General features: G+C 48.7%; 1 protein-coding gene across 2 annotated transcripts in view; it reads left to right on the top strand.

Moving 5' to 3' along the window:
* ANXA6 (annexin A6) overlaps window positions 1-15,382 on the top strand; it is a 45,849-nt gene extending 30,467 nt beyond the window's left edge. Inside the window, exons 18-26 of one of the 2 annotated variants that reach the window (XM_016118718.2) lie at window positions 1,480-1,570; window positions 2,362-2,441; window positions 2,994-3,047; window positions 8,356-8,373; window positions 9,182-9,275; window positions 10,455-10,550; window positions 12,309-12,367; window positions 13,762-13,884; window positions 14,972-15,382. In XM_016118718.2, the coding sequence (XP_015974204.1) occupies window positions 1,480-1,570; window positions 2,362-2,441; window positions 2,994-3,047; window positions 8,356-8,373; window positions 9,182-9,275; window positions 10,455-10,550; window positions 12,309-12,367; window positions 13,762-13,884; window positions 14,972-15,031 (675 nt within the window). In that variant the 3' untranslated portion in view covers window positions 15,032-15,382. The remainder of the gene's footprint in view (window positions 1-1,479; window positions 1,571-2,361; window positions 2,442-2,993; window positions 3,048-8,355; window positions 8,374-9,181; window positions 9,276-10,454; window positions 10,551-12,308; window positions 12,368-13,761; window positions 13,885-14,971) is intronic. The other variant, XM_016118719.2, reaches the window with a different exon arrangement.
* Window positions 15,383-15,647: the final 265 nt, after the last annotated feature.

Below are 15,647 nucleotides of genomic sequence, written 5' to 3' on the forward strand. Positions count from 1 at the left end.
CCACTTATGCGTTCTAAGCCTTCATGCCCTCAGCCGTGAAATGGGAGCATTCATCCCTCTCCCCCTCCCCCACTTCAAACATGGGGGTGGGTCAAGCGAGGTCACAGGTATGAAGGGCGCTGTTAACTCTGAAGATCTGACCCTGCGGTTAGAAAAGGCGTTGGGTCCTGGCCCCGCTGGGGCTGGAGCTGCTTTGCTTCCCAAGGGGCCAGTTGTAGTAGGGCCATGTGTGTTAGCTCAGTGACTTGTCTCATCTACCCACAAGGCAAGGCTTTTGTTTTACCCCCATCTTACAGATGAGAAAGCTGAGGCCCAGAGGTTAAGTCGCTTGGTCAAAGTCACAGCAGCAGGGCTAGGATTTAGACCAAGTTTGTCTGGTGCTAGAGCCTGACTTGACAACCGTGTGAAAACACTAGAGCTTTGGGCCCCTGAAGGATTTGAAAGAGAACAGACATTCCCTAGGCAAAGCAAATTGTGATTATTGTCCTTTTAAAATTCCTAGACAAAAAAAAAAAGTGAATGACCTAAAAACACAGAATTAGAAGGATGGGGCTAGACCTCAGGTCTCAGGGACACTCTGAGGGTCAGGCTGTCCTCGCCACATGCCTGCTTTTAAGAAAGAGACTATTAAAGACCTCAGTCGGCCTTGGTCTGCTCAGGGCAGAGAACCCGGGGACCAGCTGACCGCTGGGCGGTAACCTCCCAGGACAGAGAACATGACTTCCCTGTTTCTATAGCTGTTGTCCCAGCAGCTTGCACAGTGACTGGCACATTACAGGTGTTTAACAGATGTTTGAATCTATCAATCAATTAACAATCAGTCTTGTCTATTCCCTCCACTTCCCTAAAATGGGGACCTTAGAATAGTGGATTCCCCAAGCTGCCTCTGTCCAGAAGACCTGATGTATCCGTCCATGAATCACTGGTCACATCCAAACATAAGCAAACATAGTATATTTTTTCCTTAAAGCACCAAACTGTTTTTCTTCTGACGAAATTGTATGTGTTCAACTGTGAAAACTTGAGGAAATATACACAGAGCAAAAAAGAAGGAAATAGGAATCATCTGTGCTTCCTCCACCTACCCGGAAACCAGTCGCTGATATATTGTGATGCATGTCCTCTGTTCTTTATATATACTTACGCATAAACATTTACGTTCCAATGTGTGTTCGTATATGCGTTTTTATATGCACATACCCTTCTACCATATATTCTTTTCTTTCGAATTTTTGATCCAAAGCAATTCGGGGAGGTTCTGGGAATCTTAACAAGCTGGAATGTTCAGCCCTGATTGGGCCAAGGTCTCTGGTCTGGGGGCCGCGTCTGGGTGAGGAGAGAATCCAGGAAGGCTTGATGGCCCGGACATTCGCCTCCTGGATGGTTTCTTGGAGCAGAGGCCTCCTTGGCCCGGGCTCATTGGGCATCAGCATGGAGGTCAGGGCTGCGGTTTAGATCCTCTTTTCCTTGACATTCTAGGGAGCTGGTACAGATGAAAAAGCTCTCATCGAAATCCTAGCTACTCGGACCAACGCCGAAATCCAGGCCATCAATGAGGCCTATAAGGAAGGTGAGCGTGGGGAGGAGGCCTAGGGCCCAGCATCCTGGGAGGCAGGTGGGAGAAGAGCCAGCTTCTGACCTCGCCCACAGTTCTCCCTACAGCTCTACCTTCTCTTAGGCCACGAGGCTTCGATGACCCCCTTGGGTGTGCCCAACCCCATGTATAGGAAAAGAGTGCCCCAGACAGAGTCCCAGCCAGGCAAAGGCCTGGAGATAGAAGAGAGTTTGGGAGTGAAGGGGGAGGGCATCCAGGCCGCCGGAGAGGGAGGGAGGCTTCCTGGGTGGGTGGGCTGTGCAGCCACACTGGGTCCCGTATTCAGAAGGCCCGTGCTTGGCTACATGCTATGCCATCGTCATCTTAAAACTGTTAATAATTTTTTCACAAGTGGCCCCATGTTATTTTGAAGAACCCTGAGTACGAGTTAAAAATGTTTAAACTTTCCCCCTTGTAAGCAGCATTAAAATGGTAGAATTTTCGAGCAGGGGAGTCACATGGCCAGAGCTGTGCTTATGGGTCGTGCCGGGGGAAGGGAGAAACGAGAATGGAGATAGGGAGGCAGTTAAATGGGAGAAGCGAGATGCAATGAGACCTCAACCAGGACAGGAGCAGAAGGAAGTGATGGACCAATAGGCATATCAGTGTCAAGGTCAACAAATGGCTAGATGCCCCCAAGAACCAACTGTGAACTCCTTCATCCCCACCACCCACGCCAACACTGCTCGGGGTCAAGTCTGAGCCTGTAGGTCCCCCTCCAGTCCTTCTTGACCAGCAGCTACCCATACCCCCTTTCTCTGTCTCAGACTATCACAAGTCCCTGGAGGATGCTTTGAGCTCAGACACATCCGGCCACTTCAAGAGGATCCTCATATCTCTGGCCACGGTGGGTGAATTCATGGCCCTCTGGGACCCCGAGGGAAGGGGTGAGTTGCTCTGTGGGGGAGCAGGGAGTTAGGAGCCCACTCTTGATGAAGAGACGGGTTTTTTCCCCACTTTCCTACTCAGTTCTACTGCTCAGACAGTTACTGCCTCATGCAACGCCTTCTCCATGCAGCCCTTCCTAGTGAGCATCTTAGTCCCAGTAGCCTGTCTGGGCACACAGCTGACAGGACAAAGTCATGTGGGTGACCTTTCTCTGTGTTGTGCCCAAGAGTTTCCATCACCATCTCTTGAAAGTCTTGCAGCCCAGGTGCCAGGCCCTGATGCAGGCTCAGAGTGTCTGAGTCAGGCTTTGAGCTAATAAGCACCTTCCAAACGTGCACATTACATGCTTACGACAGACAGCCCACCCTATGAAGGCAGGATTGTTGTTCTCGTGTTACAGCTGAAGAAAAGTTTTCGGAGAGGCAGACAGGCTGAGCAAGTTCCTATGGCTACTGAGGGGCACAGAGCGAGGATGTTTGGGGACTGACCTTTCTCCCTGGCCCTGCTGCAGGGGAACCGTGAGGAGGGAGGAGAAGACCGGGACCAGGCTCGAGAGGATGCCCAGGTGAGGCCCTGGCGGCTCCCGCCGATGTCTGTCCGTGCCAGGCCTTGGCTGTCGGAGCGGGAAAGGCTGCTGGTTTGATTGGCAGATGCTTACACCCTGGTCCCCTTGCACCACTTCACCCTCAGAAGTGAGACCGTGGGGTTTTCAGTGCTCTCAGACTGATGCTTAGGAGCGTAGTGCTGCTCTTAATGGTATTTCCTGTGTGAAGAGCAGTTTTAGAGCCCCAGACCTTCAGAGCTGAAAGGGACTTAACAGGTGGTCCGAGTTACAGTGGGAAAACAGAGGCCCAGAGAGGGTGAGTGACTTCTGAAAGTCACACAGCAAAGCAGTGGCCCAGGTGGAATTGACTCAGAGGGAGCAGTCTGAGAGCTTTCTGGGAAGAAGCCTGAGTGCTACAGGTCTCGGTTTATTATCTATGAAATGGGACCAAGGTTGAAGGGAGTATCCTGGGAGAACCTAGAAAGTGAGTTCATGAAGGGCTATGATCTTTGTTTTGCTCACTGATGTGTCCAAAGTGGCACATGGTCAGAACTCAGTATATATTTGTTGTTGAATGAATAAGGGGAAGGGGACCCCTGGGCTGCAGACCAGTACTGGTTCATAGCCTATAAAGAACCAGGCCGCACAGCAGAAGGTGAGCGGCAGGCAAGCGAGCGAAACTTCATCTGTATTTGCAGCCACTCCCCAGCGCCAGCATCACCACCTCAGCTCCACCTCAGATCATCAGGCATTAGATTCTCATAGGAGCACCAGTCCCTGATACCGAAAAGGTTGGGGACCGCTGCTCTAGAGTCTCGTGGCTATTCTGCTTCTGCCCTGTTCCTAAGGCTAGGGAGCTTGAGGTCTGAAGCTGGCTCCTCATAGAGGCTGGACAACCCCACATCCTTTGTCCCTAAGGGTCCCTATGGCTGGGCAGTCCCTGCTGAGGCCATCTGCATTATCCCCACTCACCTGTGCCTTGTTTCTAGCACCTTCTGGCCTGGCCCAGGTGTAGATCTCTGTTCTGCCTGACCCTTCCTCCCAGCCCCCAAAAGCTCTAGATCCAGGGATGGGCATAGATGCTACAGCTTGAGGATCCAGCCCCCTACTTTAACAGTTGGTGGATTGAAAAGAGCTCCGAGGGTTTGGGAATTAGGACACCAGCTTCCCAGCTCCACCAACAGAGGTATGGAATGTTCTAGCAGCATCTGAGCTGGAAAGATCCTTAGCTGTAACCTGACACGTTCTATGAAATGATTAGGATGCGTACTAAGTACTGAGCATGATGCTAAGACCATTTTTTACTTAATGATGCCCCTTTTTTCTTACTAGAGGAAAACAAAGCTCTTTACCTATCCAAGAGTACAGTTTCTAAGTGGCCATGGTATGATTTGGATCCAGGCCTGCCTGACTCCAAAGCCTATACCTAATAGTTAATATAGGACCCAGTATAATCATTTCCCTGAAGCTTCCAAACCAGGTAACTGCTGATGTCCAGTTGTCCAGCTCCTAGAGTATAGCTGTCAGAAGCTTCCGGATTCCATTCACATAAGATAACTCTTGCTGCATTATGCTTACGTTTATGGGGAAGAGCCTGGAAATCTAGCCCCCTAGAGTGGCTTCCTGAAGCGACATTTCATTCACTCATTCAACAGATACTCAAGTACTAGTCTGAGCAGCCCCATTGGGCTGTTGAGGGTCTTTGAAACTGACTTCTTGCCTAAAATTCACCTCAAATCCATCCTCTACCAGGAAATTCATCCAGGTGCTGCCAGCAGGGGGCAGTGGTGGGCCTCACTGGGGCAGTTTTGCAGGAGAGAAGGGGGAGAGAGAACCTGGGTGGAAAGAACCAGGGGAGCCAGAGCCCTGCCCAGCTCAGTTGCCCCGCCCAGTTCGCAGGTTTGAGACCCAGTCTTAGTGTGGGCTCATTTCTTATAACTAGAAATATTTTGTTTCAAGAGTAATACGTATTCTTTTGTAGAAACTTGAGAAAATAGAAACGAGCAAAAATAAATAAGAAAAAGAAAAGGAAAGAAAGAAAAGAAAAGGAAAATTACAGAGCCTAGCAAGTAATAACATTGTTAATAATTTGGAATATGTCAGTCTAGTTTTTTTTTTTTAATGTGTATATAAAACATGGGTTTCTGATTGATATCAGTTAAAAATTAATATCCTGCAAACACTGTTGCATATCATTTTTAAAAAGCAGCAGCATTTAATGGCAATATCCTATTTAAGAATCTACCAAACTTTATTTAACCAGCCCTCTTCCTAGTAACCAACTCTTTTGTCACATGCGTGATTTTTTTCATTTAAGAGTTGATTTCTAGAGGCGAAATGGGAATGCTGGAGGAAAATATATGCAAAACTCGAAGGCATTGATATGCAGAGCCAAGTTCCCCCCCACCCCAAATTCTAGATGCTGCACATTAGTACTTGGCAGTGTTTGTCTGCTCGTGCATACCCTCCTCCCCATACCCTCTTGCACCATGGGCGTCTGGAACACCCTCAACCTCTTGGAATTCTGGGTCTGTTATGAGCAGGGACACATATGGCCAGTGTTCACCCATTTCCCCACAGTAATTGCTGATAGCTTCCTTTTCACTCTTAGTGTTCCAGCTTGAGCAATAAATAATACAGATGGTCTAATTATAGACCCAGAGAAAAATGAAGAATCGTGGCCAGTTTTAGGTAATTCAGTCTCCAGATTATTATTTTTTAATCTAACAGCTTTATTGAAATATAATTCACATAGCATATATTGACCCAATTTAAAGTGTACACTGCAGTGGTTTTGAGTGTCTTCACAGACTTGCGCAACCATCACTACGATCAACTTCAGAACATTTCATCACCCCAGAAAGAAACATATTGCAGTTACTTCTCATTTCCTCCCCCCCCTCCCCAGCCCTAAACAACCACTAATCTATTTTCTGTCTCTGACTTGCTTACTCTGGACATTTCATATAAATAGAATCATGTAATACGTGGCCTTCTGTGACTGGTTTCTTTCATTTAGTATAATATTTTCAAGATTCATCCATATGATAGCATATATATTCCTTCATTCCTTTCCATTGTCAAATAATATTTCATAGTATGGATATGGAACTTTTTAAAAATCAGTTCATCAACTAATAGACATTTGGGTTGTTTCCACTTTTTGACTATTATGCATAATATTTATAGCTGCTTGCTAAAAATATTTGCATATAAGCTTTTGTGTGCACAAATGTTTTCATTCCTCTCGGGTGTATATCTAGGAGTGGAGTTGCTTTGTCATGTGAGAACTATGTTTGACTTTTATAGGAGCTGCCCAGATTAATTTTTGCATGGAGTAACTAGGCTAATAAGGAAACACTTTTGTGTTGAATATCTGAAAAATTATTTTAGTAACCCACTGCATTTTTCATATTACAAATATTATCATCTTAAAGATACTTTGACAAAACATATATGTCCGGGATTCTCTGACCCAAGTAAATGAAGAATGTTTGGCACTTTAGATTCTTTTCAAATTTTTTAAACATTTCTCTTTAAAAAACAAAAACAAAAACAAAACAAAAAAACAAAAAAAATTAGGCATTATTTAGCATAACTTTTTTTTTAAGTTGTGGTAAAATTCACATAATACATGATAAAAATACGTATAACATAATAAAACTTATACCATCTTAACCATTTTTAAGTGTACAATTCCATGATTTAAGTACACTCACATTGTTCTGCAACCCTCACCACCATCTCTCCCCTGAACTCTTTTTATCTTGTAAAACTGAAACTCTGTCCCCATTAAATAATCACTGCCCTTTTCCCTCTCCCCAGCCCCTGGTAAACACCATGCTACTTCTTGTCTCTGTGAACTCGACCTCTCTAGGTATCTCATACAGTCGTAATCGTACAGTGTTTGTCCTTGTGGAACTGGCTTATTTTACTTCGCATAATGTCCTCAAGGTTCGACTAGGTCGTTTTTAATATAGAAAGTATAACTAAAAAGCAGAAGCATCCCATAATCCTAATAACATCTATTTGACATTAAAATGAAAAATGATGTATTTGCATGTTGAGAAAATGTAAACGTAAAATCTGAGGAAAAATAAAATGAAAAGCTTCCCCTCACAGTCGTCAATGGCAACCATTGTCAACAGTATCTTGATCGTCCTTCTGCATAACTTCCCAGTAAGTACGTAGGAGCAAGTGCGCATGTACCTTTTCTTTCTAGATAAAAAGAACATTATTATGCACAATATGTCATACTTCACTTTTTTGCTTAATTTAAATGGAAACTCCTTATCAGTGCAGCAGACTAGTCTCATTCTTTATAATATCTGCATGGATTTACATTATTGGAAGAACCAAAGACTGTTGAACAAGTCTATTAATGGTTTCCAGGTTTTCTTTGTTGCAAAGAATGCATTAGACATCTTGGAAGACTTTTGCCAGTATATCTTTAAGGCAAATTCCTAGCTACATGATTGCTTGATCAAAAAGCACGTGGATTTCAAATTTTGATAGACACCGCCAATTTATAAAATGAAAAGGTTTCTAAAGCATAAAACTATTGGGAAGTTTATGAAGAGGATGGTTTTATTGTGTCCTGCAGATGAAAGTGGAGGGCAGAGTTTCGAGGACACAGGCAAAGACAAAACAGTCTGGGATACACAGGGCTGGCCATATTTCATCCCTCGGCACTCCAGGCCACAGTATTCGCCTAACAAAATCTGTACTAACAATAGAGTGTTGTGCTCAGCGTAAAGGAGCGATTTAAGTTGACCCCTGTAAGAGGGATGAACAGTTGGCATTTTTTCAATTGATGGGCTGTATGCCTCCTACAAGGCCCCTCCCCTTCAGGCCTCAGCTCTCCCGTCCTGTCTGTCCCCTGAGGGAGTGAAATGACAGGTTTCCCCAGGACCCTCTAACTCTGAATGTGAAGGGTGTGGTGAGCTTGGCACTTCTCGCATTCTGACTTCTCAGTGGCTTTGGAGATGCGCACAGTAGGTCTGGAGTTCCCCTAGGTTGCTAGGTGTGATGACGGCTAGAGGGCCCCGTTCTGTGTCCTCTCTCTACTCCTCAGGTGGGCGTTTCTGTAGTAAAGTAATTCCCAGGCCTATCCCCATTTTGAGCTCCAGTCTAAAGTTCAAGGAAAGGTGTTTTCTCTCTTCCCTGCTCCCATTGTGGTCCCAAGTCCCCTTGGGCCACTTGGGACCATTGCCACCCGGAGCCAGGCACCCCACCCCTGCACCCCAGGGCCCCCAGGGCCACCCTCGCCGGGCCTCCTCTGACTCTTGCCTTCCCCTCTCTCCCTCCTGTCTCTCCTCCCTGCTCTCAGGTGGCTGCTGAGATCTTGGTGAGTGTCATGGTCTTTCCTGTGGATTTTAAGGCCTCTCTGAGTGAAGTCTGGTTCTGTCTGTGCCTCTGGGTGGGGCAAAGCGGGGCAGAGTCAGGCAGTGATTTGGGGGTTCGCCCGCAGCTTCTCTCTCTCTCCTTCAGAGCCTTTTAAGAACCCCGCTGGGTAAAAATGGGCCAGGCAAGTGTTTCCCAAACTGCAGCCACTCACTTCCCACATGATGTGTGCTAGGTATGACAAGCTGTGAATATTTTTCTTTGAATACTTTTTTTTTTAAACCTGAAATGATTTATCTTACAGGGAAATTTAATATCAGCCTAACAATCTAAATAGATCTAGTAGCCAGCAAGAAGACCATTGTGGAAACATATATATGCGGTGTGTTAAAATATGTTTGCCGTTTATGGCAGTTGGGGAAACACTCGCTAGGCCATTTTTCCTTGCCCACGTGCACAGACACACTTCCTGAATGGGCTTTCAGGGAAGTTTAAGGACGGAAGGAGAACTCTGAGTCGCCACAGTCTCAGAACTCCGTTTGCCCCTCTCCTTGGGCCACAGTCTTGTGGCCCCGAAGTCAGGGTGGAAGTGCCTAGTACTCAGTCCCTCTGTCAGTCCGCAGCATCCCCGGGAACTGGAGAGGGTGAGGAGGCCAAGGAGGGAAGAAGGGGCCAACGCCAGCCTCCTTGGGTGGCTGGGTTAACACAGCTTCTCAGCGCCCCCAGCCTAGACAAAGACATGAAAGTGAATAATGACCAAGACTTTCTCGTGTCTTTCCTCTCAAATCCTTGCCCCCGCCCGGGCTCTGCAGGAAATAGCAGACACATCCAGCGGAGACAAAACTTCCCTGGAGACGCGTTTCATGACGATCCTGTGTACACGTAGCTATCCGCACCTCCGGAGAGGTGAGGCCTGACCCCTTCCCCTCCCCAATTCAGCAGGAAGATCCACAAATCTGATGAGAACCTCTCCACTCTCTGGGACAAGAGGAGCCAATTGCCCACCCACCCGCTCTTTAAAAGACCCCAGCAATGAGTGTGGTAGCTGATGAGGACGCGGGGAGCCCTGGCATTAATGCATCATTCTCCCTGGGGCCATCTCCCTTCTCCTTAGGGAAGCAGGCAGGATGCTTGAGATAAGGGAGGGCAGGTGGCTGTCACCTCCAGGGCCAATCTGATGGATGAGTAGCGGCTGCCTGGAATGCTGTGTTGAAAGGATTCTGTGTCACGATCCACTGGTGATGTCTGCCAGGAGCAAGGTGCTAGAGGGCAGTGTTGGCGTAAGAACCACATACACGTCTTTGAGCCGCAGGCTGCCACATGCACAGGGCACATCTGTATGCTGTGGCCCCGAAATTAGTGCCCTTTCCACTAAGACCTTTACATTTTAGCATGCATTTGCCTGGTACTTTTTCAGGAAAATACTTACAGTGCTTTAGCATTGTGGCTAAAAGCATGAACCTGGCAGCTGGACTGCTTTGATTCAAATCTTCCACTTAGCAGCCTTGTGACTTTGAGAACGTTACTGATTATCTGTAACATCTCAATTCCCTTGGCTATAAACTGGGATTTGAGTTCTACCTCACATGGTTGTTGTGAGGTTATAAAAAATATAATAACACAAAAAGCACTTCGCACAGAGCCTGGTGCATAGTGACCCCCTCAGTGTTACCATTGTGTTGCTGACATTGATCTCCATCCCAGCCTGACACAGGAGCAGGGGGCGCCCAGGAAGGGAGAGGGGCTCGCCCACAGTCACTCAGTGATCTCGGGGCAGAGCTGTGACAGGGACCCATGCTTCTCTACTACCCTATTCCGAGTTCCTGGGATTTGTCCAAGGCTCTGGGGCAGTGACTGACTTGACACAGATTTGGCTCTGAGCCCAAGGCAGTCTGAGTTCAGAACGTCCCTCCCACAACGATCCCGCCCAATGCAGTTAGGCCCGGGCACGGCCATACCTGCTGCCCCTTTCCTCTTTCCCAGGCGCAGCCCGTGGGTGGAGCTTGGTGGGTGGGGGAGGGGTGGTCTCGCCCCTCTCTCTGAGCTGAAGCTCACCCCTCACCTCTGGGCTGCTTTTGGGGCCAGTCTTCCAGGAGTTCATCAAGATGACCAACTATGACGTGGAGCACACCATCAAGAAGGAGATGTCTGGGGATGTCAAGGACGCATTCGTGGCCATTGGTAACTGGCAGCACCAAGGGAAGGGGCTGGAGGGCAAGGGCAAGGGATGGGGGCACTGGGAACGTGGCCAGATTCCCTAGAAGAGTGGCCATGGCAGCTTCCTAAGTTACTAGTACCGGAAAATCCACACCGCCACTTATCAGCTCCGGGGGTGCTGTCAACGTGTGATTGGTAGGGTAACATGAGGACTTGTTCCAGCCTTCAGGGCAGGAAGAGGAAACAGCTCTCCCTAGGGAAGGAACTGGGAGTGTGATGGCAGGGCTGGGTAGAGGCAGTCCTGCGGGACTAGGGTGCGCGTGAGCACACACGCGTGCGCGCGCGCGCGCGCGCACACACACACACACACCCTTCCACATCACTCTGGCTGTGGCAGGCCCCGGGGTCCTCTGAGGCAGGTTCTGGGGGACACTTGGGATTGGTTACAGCGGATGAAAGTTTTTGCCCAGTCTGCTCTTTAACCAGACTGACTCAGCCCTGGGCCTGGAGTCAGGGCAGGCTTCTTGGAGGAGGTGACACAGTGGGAAATGTGCATATCAAGTATAACCTTGCAAGAATGGGGTGAGATTTGCAGAGGCGAAATAATGGGGGACAGATGGGAAAATCCGCCACGTCAGAAAGACAAAGAAACAAAGGAATTCATGACATGTTCAGAGGATGGGGGTGTGGAGGACTGTGCAAAGGCAATGAGATAGCGCAGAGGGGAGGCCGGAGCTTTGACTTACAGGCCAAGGAGCTTGGGGTAGTTTGGGAGGTGGTAGGGGGCTTGGAAGGTCGGTGTAGGGTGTGATCTTTCCAACTGGCTCCTGAACCTGCCTCGGGGGCGTGTGGCTGTGCCCTCAGGGTACACAGCTCTAGCCTCTTGTCTCCTGCCCTCCTCACAGAGGTACTTTTATCCAGAGTCATTCTGGCTTTCTGCGACTGGTGTCTGATTCCTCTTCTTTAGGCTGAGACACTGCCCTGTGGGCTCTGAAGCCTGGAAATCCAGCAGCTACTGAGGGCTAGAGGCCCGCAGATCGGCATTATCTGGGCGGGTGCGGGTGGGGAGCAGGGGCTCCCAGTGTGGCAATGGTGTGCACACTCTGGGCAACACTCAGCCTCGGGGACTGGCACGGTGCCTTAAATTATACCAAGTCATTCTTTGGCCTAGTATTTCTGTACATCAGTAGTTCTCAAACATTGGGCTGCACCAGACCAACCTGGTTTATGCTAACACCAGGACCGTCCCAGCAAAGGCGGATGAGGTGGTCACCCACCTTCAGAGGTACAGGAGCGGGGCGTGGAAATCTGCATTTCTGCCAAGTCCCTCCATGGTGCTGACGTATCTGTCTAGGAACCATACTCTGAGAACTGCTGCTTGAAATAGTTCTTGAATCCGAGTCCCTAGGTGGAGCATAAAACCTGAGTTGTAAACGTTCTTCAGTGATTCTGGTGCACGTAGGAGTCTGAGGCCCTGTGCCTGGGGTTTATAAGGGGTTTCTTCCCTTCGAGTTCTCTACTGACCTTGGTTAATTGCAAGCACCTTAGCAGGAAGCGAGGTGTCACCCAATAAAAATCAGGCCTAGGGATGAGCCAGAGGAAGCGGCATGGGGAAGAGGAAGTGAAGATGTCAGGCTCTGAGTATGACCTCAGGGTCGGCAATGACCTTCAGGCCCAGGCTGGGTCGGGCGGGGGGAGAGGAGGGGAGAAGAAAGCCCTGCCCAGAGTCTGGGTGCACTTCCTCCGACCAAGTTCCCTGAATCCCTTTCCTCTTCCTACCAGTTCAAAGCGTCAAGAACAAGCCTCTCTTCTTTGCCGACAAACTTTACAAGTCCATGAAGGTAAGAAAACTGGTTCGTTTGTTCCTTTTCCTTCCAGCACATCTGCCCGCCCATAAACACAGGAGTGGGCCATCCCCCCAGATCAGGACGTGTGACAGCCGTGTCCCTTGTTGGATATTTATAAGCATCTGCCCTGTCTCTGGCTCTAGGATTGCAGTTCTCAGTTCTCAGCTAGAGGTGACTTTTTAGCAATGTTCAGAGGCATTTTGGTTGTGACAGCTTAGGGAGTGTGGCTGCTGGCATCTTACGGGTAGAAAGCAGGGATGCTGCTAACAGCCTACAACGCACAGGCCAGATTCCCACAACAAGGAATAATCTGGCCCCAAAGGCCGAAGTTGAGAGGTAGGGTCTTTGCACACTTGCTTTAGGGACACAGGGCTGAGTGGGACACAATCTCTGCCTTGTCAGGGCTCACATTCAAGCAGGTGACACAGTGCCTCCTCTGACAAATGCTCGCGAAAGGTAGCAAGTGCTCAGCTCTGGTACTGGCCCTGGCTTTCTGAAAACCGAGGACGCACCATACACCCTCTCAGCCCAGCAAGTGGAGATTCGGCTGCTGACAGAGCGTGGGCAGACTGCTTGGTGGGAACAAGCGTGAGACCCCTCTCAGCCTGCTGTCCCCGAACCTGACAACCATGTATTGGGTGCTCATCACACGCCAGATCTGACTCCTAAGCTGGTGTTCTGAGCTCCTGGGGAACGGAGGTGGGCCCTGGCTGCCCACATACTCTGTGTTCCCTTTCTGCTCCTGATGCCCCGTGTTCATTTCCCAAAGTTGCTGTAACAAATGACCACAAATTGAGTGACCACAGAAGTTTATTCTCTCATGGTTCTAGAGGCCGAAAGTCTGGAGTGAAGGTGTCGGAGGGATTGGTTACTTCTGGAGGCTCTATGGGAGAAGCTTGCCCACGCCTCTCCCAGCTTCCAGTGGTTTCTAGAAATCTAAGTTCCTCTTGGCTTGTAGATGCATTGTCCCTCCAAGCTCTGCCTTAATCTTCACGTGGTCATCTTTGTGTGTATGTCCAGGTGTTCTCCTCTTATAAGGACACCAGTCGTGGGTTCTAGGGCCCACCCTGTTCCAATATGACCTCAACTTGTTACATGTGCACAGACCCTATTTCCAAATTATGTCACATTGTAAGGTTCCAGATGGATATGGATTTGGTGCGAGGAGGGCACACTATTCAGTTCATGTAGGCCATTTTTGCCTGTCTGGCCCAGTCGTAGGCCCAGGGGAGTTTGGGTCAGGACTATTTATGGAAGATGGATGCAGACTCTCCCACCCTGGTCTTGGAGGGAAAAGGGAGAGAGGCAGATGAACACCCACTAGTCCTTGCCTGATTTGGCCCCGTTTCTTCTCCCGCCCTGTGGCCCCCTGTCTTCCGCTCCACCAGGGTGCTGGCACGGATGAAAAGACCCTCACCAGGATCATGGTCTCCCGGAGTGAGATCGACCTGCTCAACATCCGGCGGGAGTTCATTGAGAAATACGACAAGTCTGTCCACCAAGCCATTGAGGTGAGAGGAGAGGGTAGAGGTCAGTGGGGAAGGGGGTGAGTGTCAGATCCCAGAATGTAAGGTTTGAAGACCTTTTCATTCCCACAGTCTTTCTCTCGATGAGCTACCTCTTAGGACAGCCAGGATGTGGCTACATGAAGGGAGACCTGCCTCCTAGTTCATACCGAAATAAATTCCAGATAGATCAAGAGATTTATAATTAAAGATTTCCAAATAAAACAAGAGCTGCCCCTTATTTTGGCCTTTTAAAAATGTTTATTGAAATGTAATTTACATACCATAAAATTCACCTGTTTATGAGTGTAATTTTAAAATTTTTAGTAAATTTAGTGAGCAGTGCAACCATCACCACAATTCGGTTTAAAACATTTCTATCACCCCACTAAGATCCTGTTTACCTGTTTCTACCCTCAGCCCTAGGCAACTGTCTCTGCAGAGACAGAAAGTGGAGACTCAGCATATGGCATTTCATATAAATGGAATCACGTAATAAGTGATCTTTTGTGTCTTTTTTCACTTAATGGAGCCCAATTTTTTGTCTTTGACACTGGTCAAGATCGTAGTGTTTTATACTGTGCTTGGTTGACAAGACTGTGGACCATCACACAGGCGGTCTCAACAGATTTGGTAGGGAGGTAGTACATCTTACAAGGGTAGTTTTGGGATTTCAAAATTTAAATTGTGTCCACTTTGGACTTGGTATTTCTATGTGTAGGAATTTATCCTATAGATATAGTCACACATGTTCCCAAAGGCATGTAAGAGAATGTTTATGTCAGCATTATTTACAGTAGCAAAAGAGTGGAAGTAGTCCATGCAGAACTGGTTAAATAAATGATACAGCCACATGGTGGAATATGATACAGCCATGAAAAAGCATCAAGAGGCTCTATGTGCTGGTTTGTGAGCTTTTCTAAGTCAGAAAAAAAAAAGTTCTGTGTCCATTGGTATAGAAAAGGGATGTTACACGCATACATAGATTTGTATGTGCACAGACTATTCCTGGAAAATGGGCAGCTGGGAGGAGGGGGCATTGAGGCCGTCGGGATTGGTTTCACTCACTCTGTTCTCCCTCTGCCCCTGTCAGGGTGACACCTCTGGAGACTTCATGAAGGCCTTGCTGGCTATCTGTGGTGGCGAGGACTAGGGCCCCTGGCTTTGGTGGGCATCTAAGCCGAGAAATGGTCATCAGCACCAGCCGCCGTGACCAAGCCTGATCGCTCCAGCTCCAGAAACTAAGGAAGGGGCAGGGTGGGGGGAGGGGGTAAGGGGGACTCTTGTCGTTAACGGGTTTAGGAAAGGCTCCCACTCACGTGGGCCACTGAGGGCCCAGCCTGGTCACTGCTCACATCTGAGCGGCTGAGGAACCGTAGCCACAGATTCCGTCCACCTCCACTCCCCATCTTCCTCCCCGGCCCTTCTGCCCCTTGTCACAGCCCTGCCCCGGTTGGGGCTTCATCAGATCTAAAAACATACTGAGCCTCTGTCTATGAAACGAGAGACGTGTGTGCTTTGAGTGGTGGGGCATGGTGGCAGGTGCCGCTGAGAGTTCTGGGCGAGGGAGGGAGGGAGGGAGGGAGGGGTAAATGTCCCCTGGCCGGCTGGCAATCCTGTCGCCGTTTCACCACCCACATCCCTCCAGTTTGTGCCATAGGACGCTGAACCTGGAGTCCAGGTACCTGGGTTCAAGTTCACATCAGCTACACACTTGCTTTCTGACCTTACGCCAGTCTCTTTCTTTCCCTGAGTCTCTTATTTTCTTA

Source organism: Rousettus aegyptiacus, unplaced genomic scaffold, assembly GCF_014176215.1.
Source record: "Rousettus aegyptiacus isolate mRouAeg1 unplaced genomic scaffold, mRouAeg1.p scaffold_m13_p_7, whole genome shotgun sequence".
In the NCBI taxonomy this organism is placed as follows: Eukaryota; Metazoa; Chordata; class Mammalia; order Chiroptera; family Pteropodidae; genus Rousettus; species Rousettus aegyptiacus.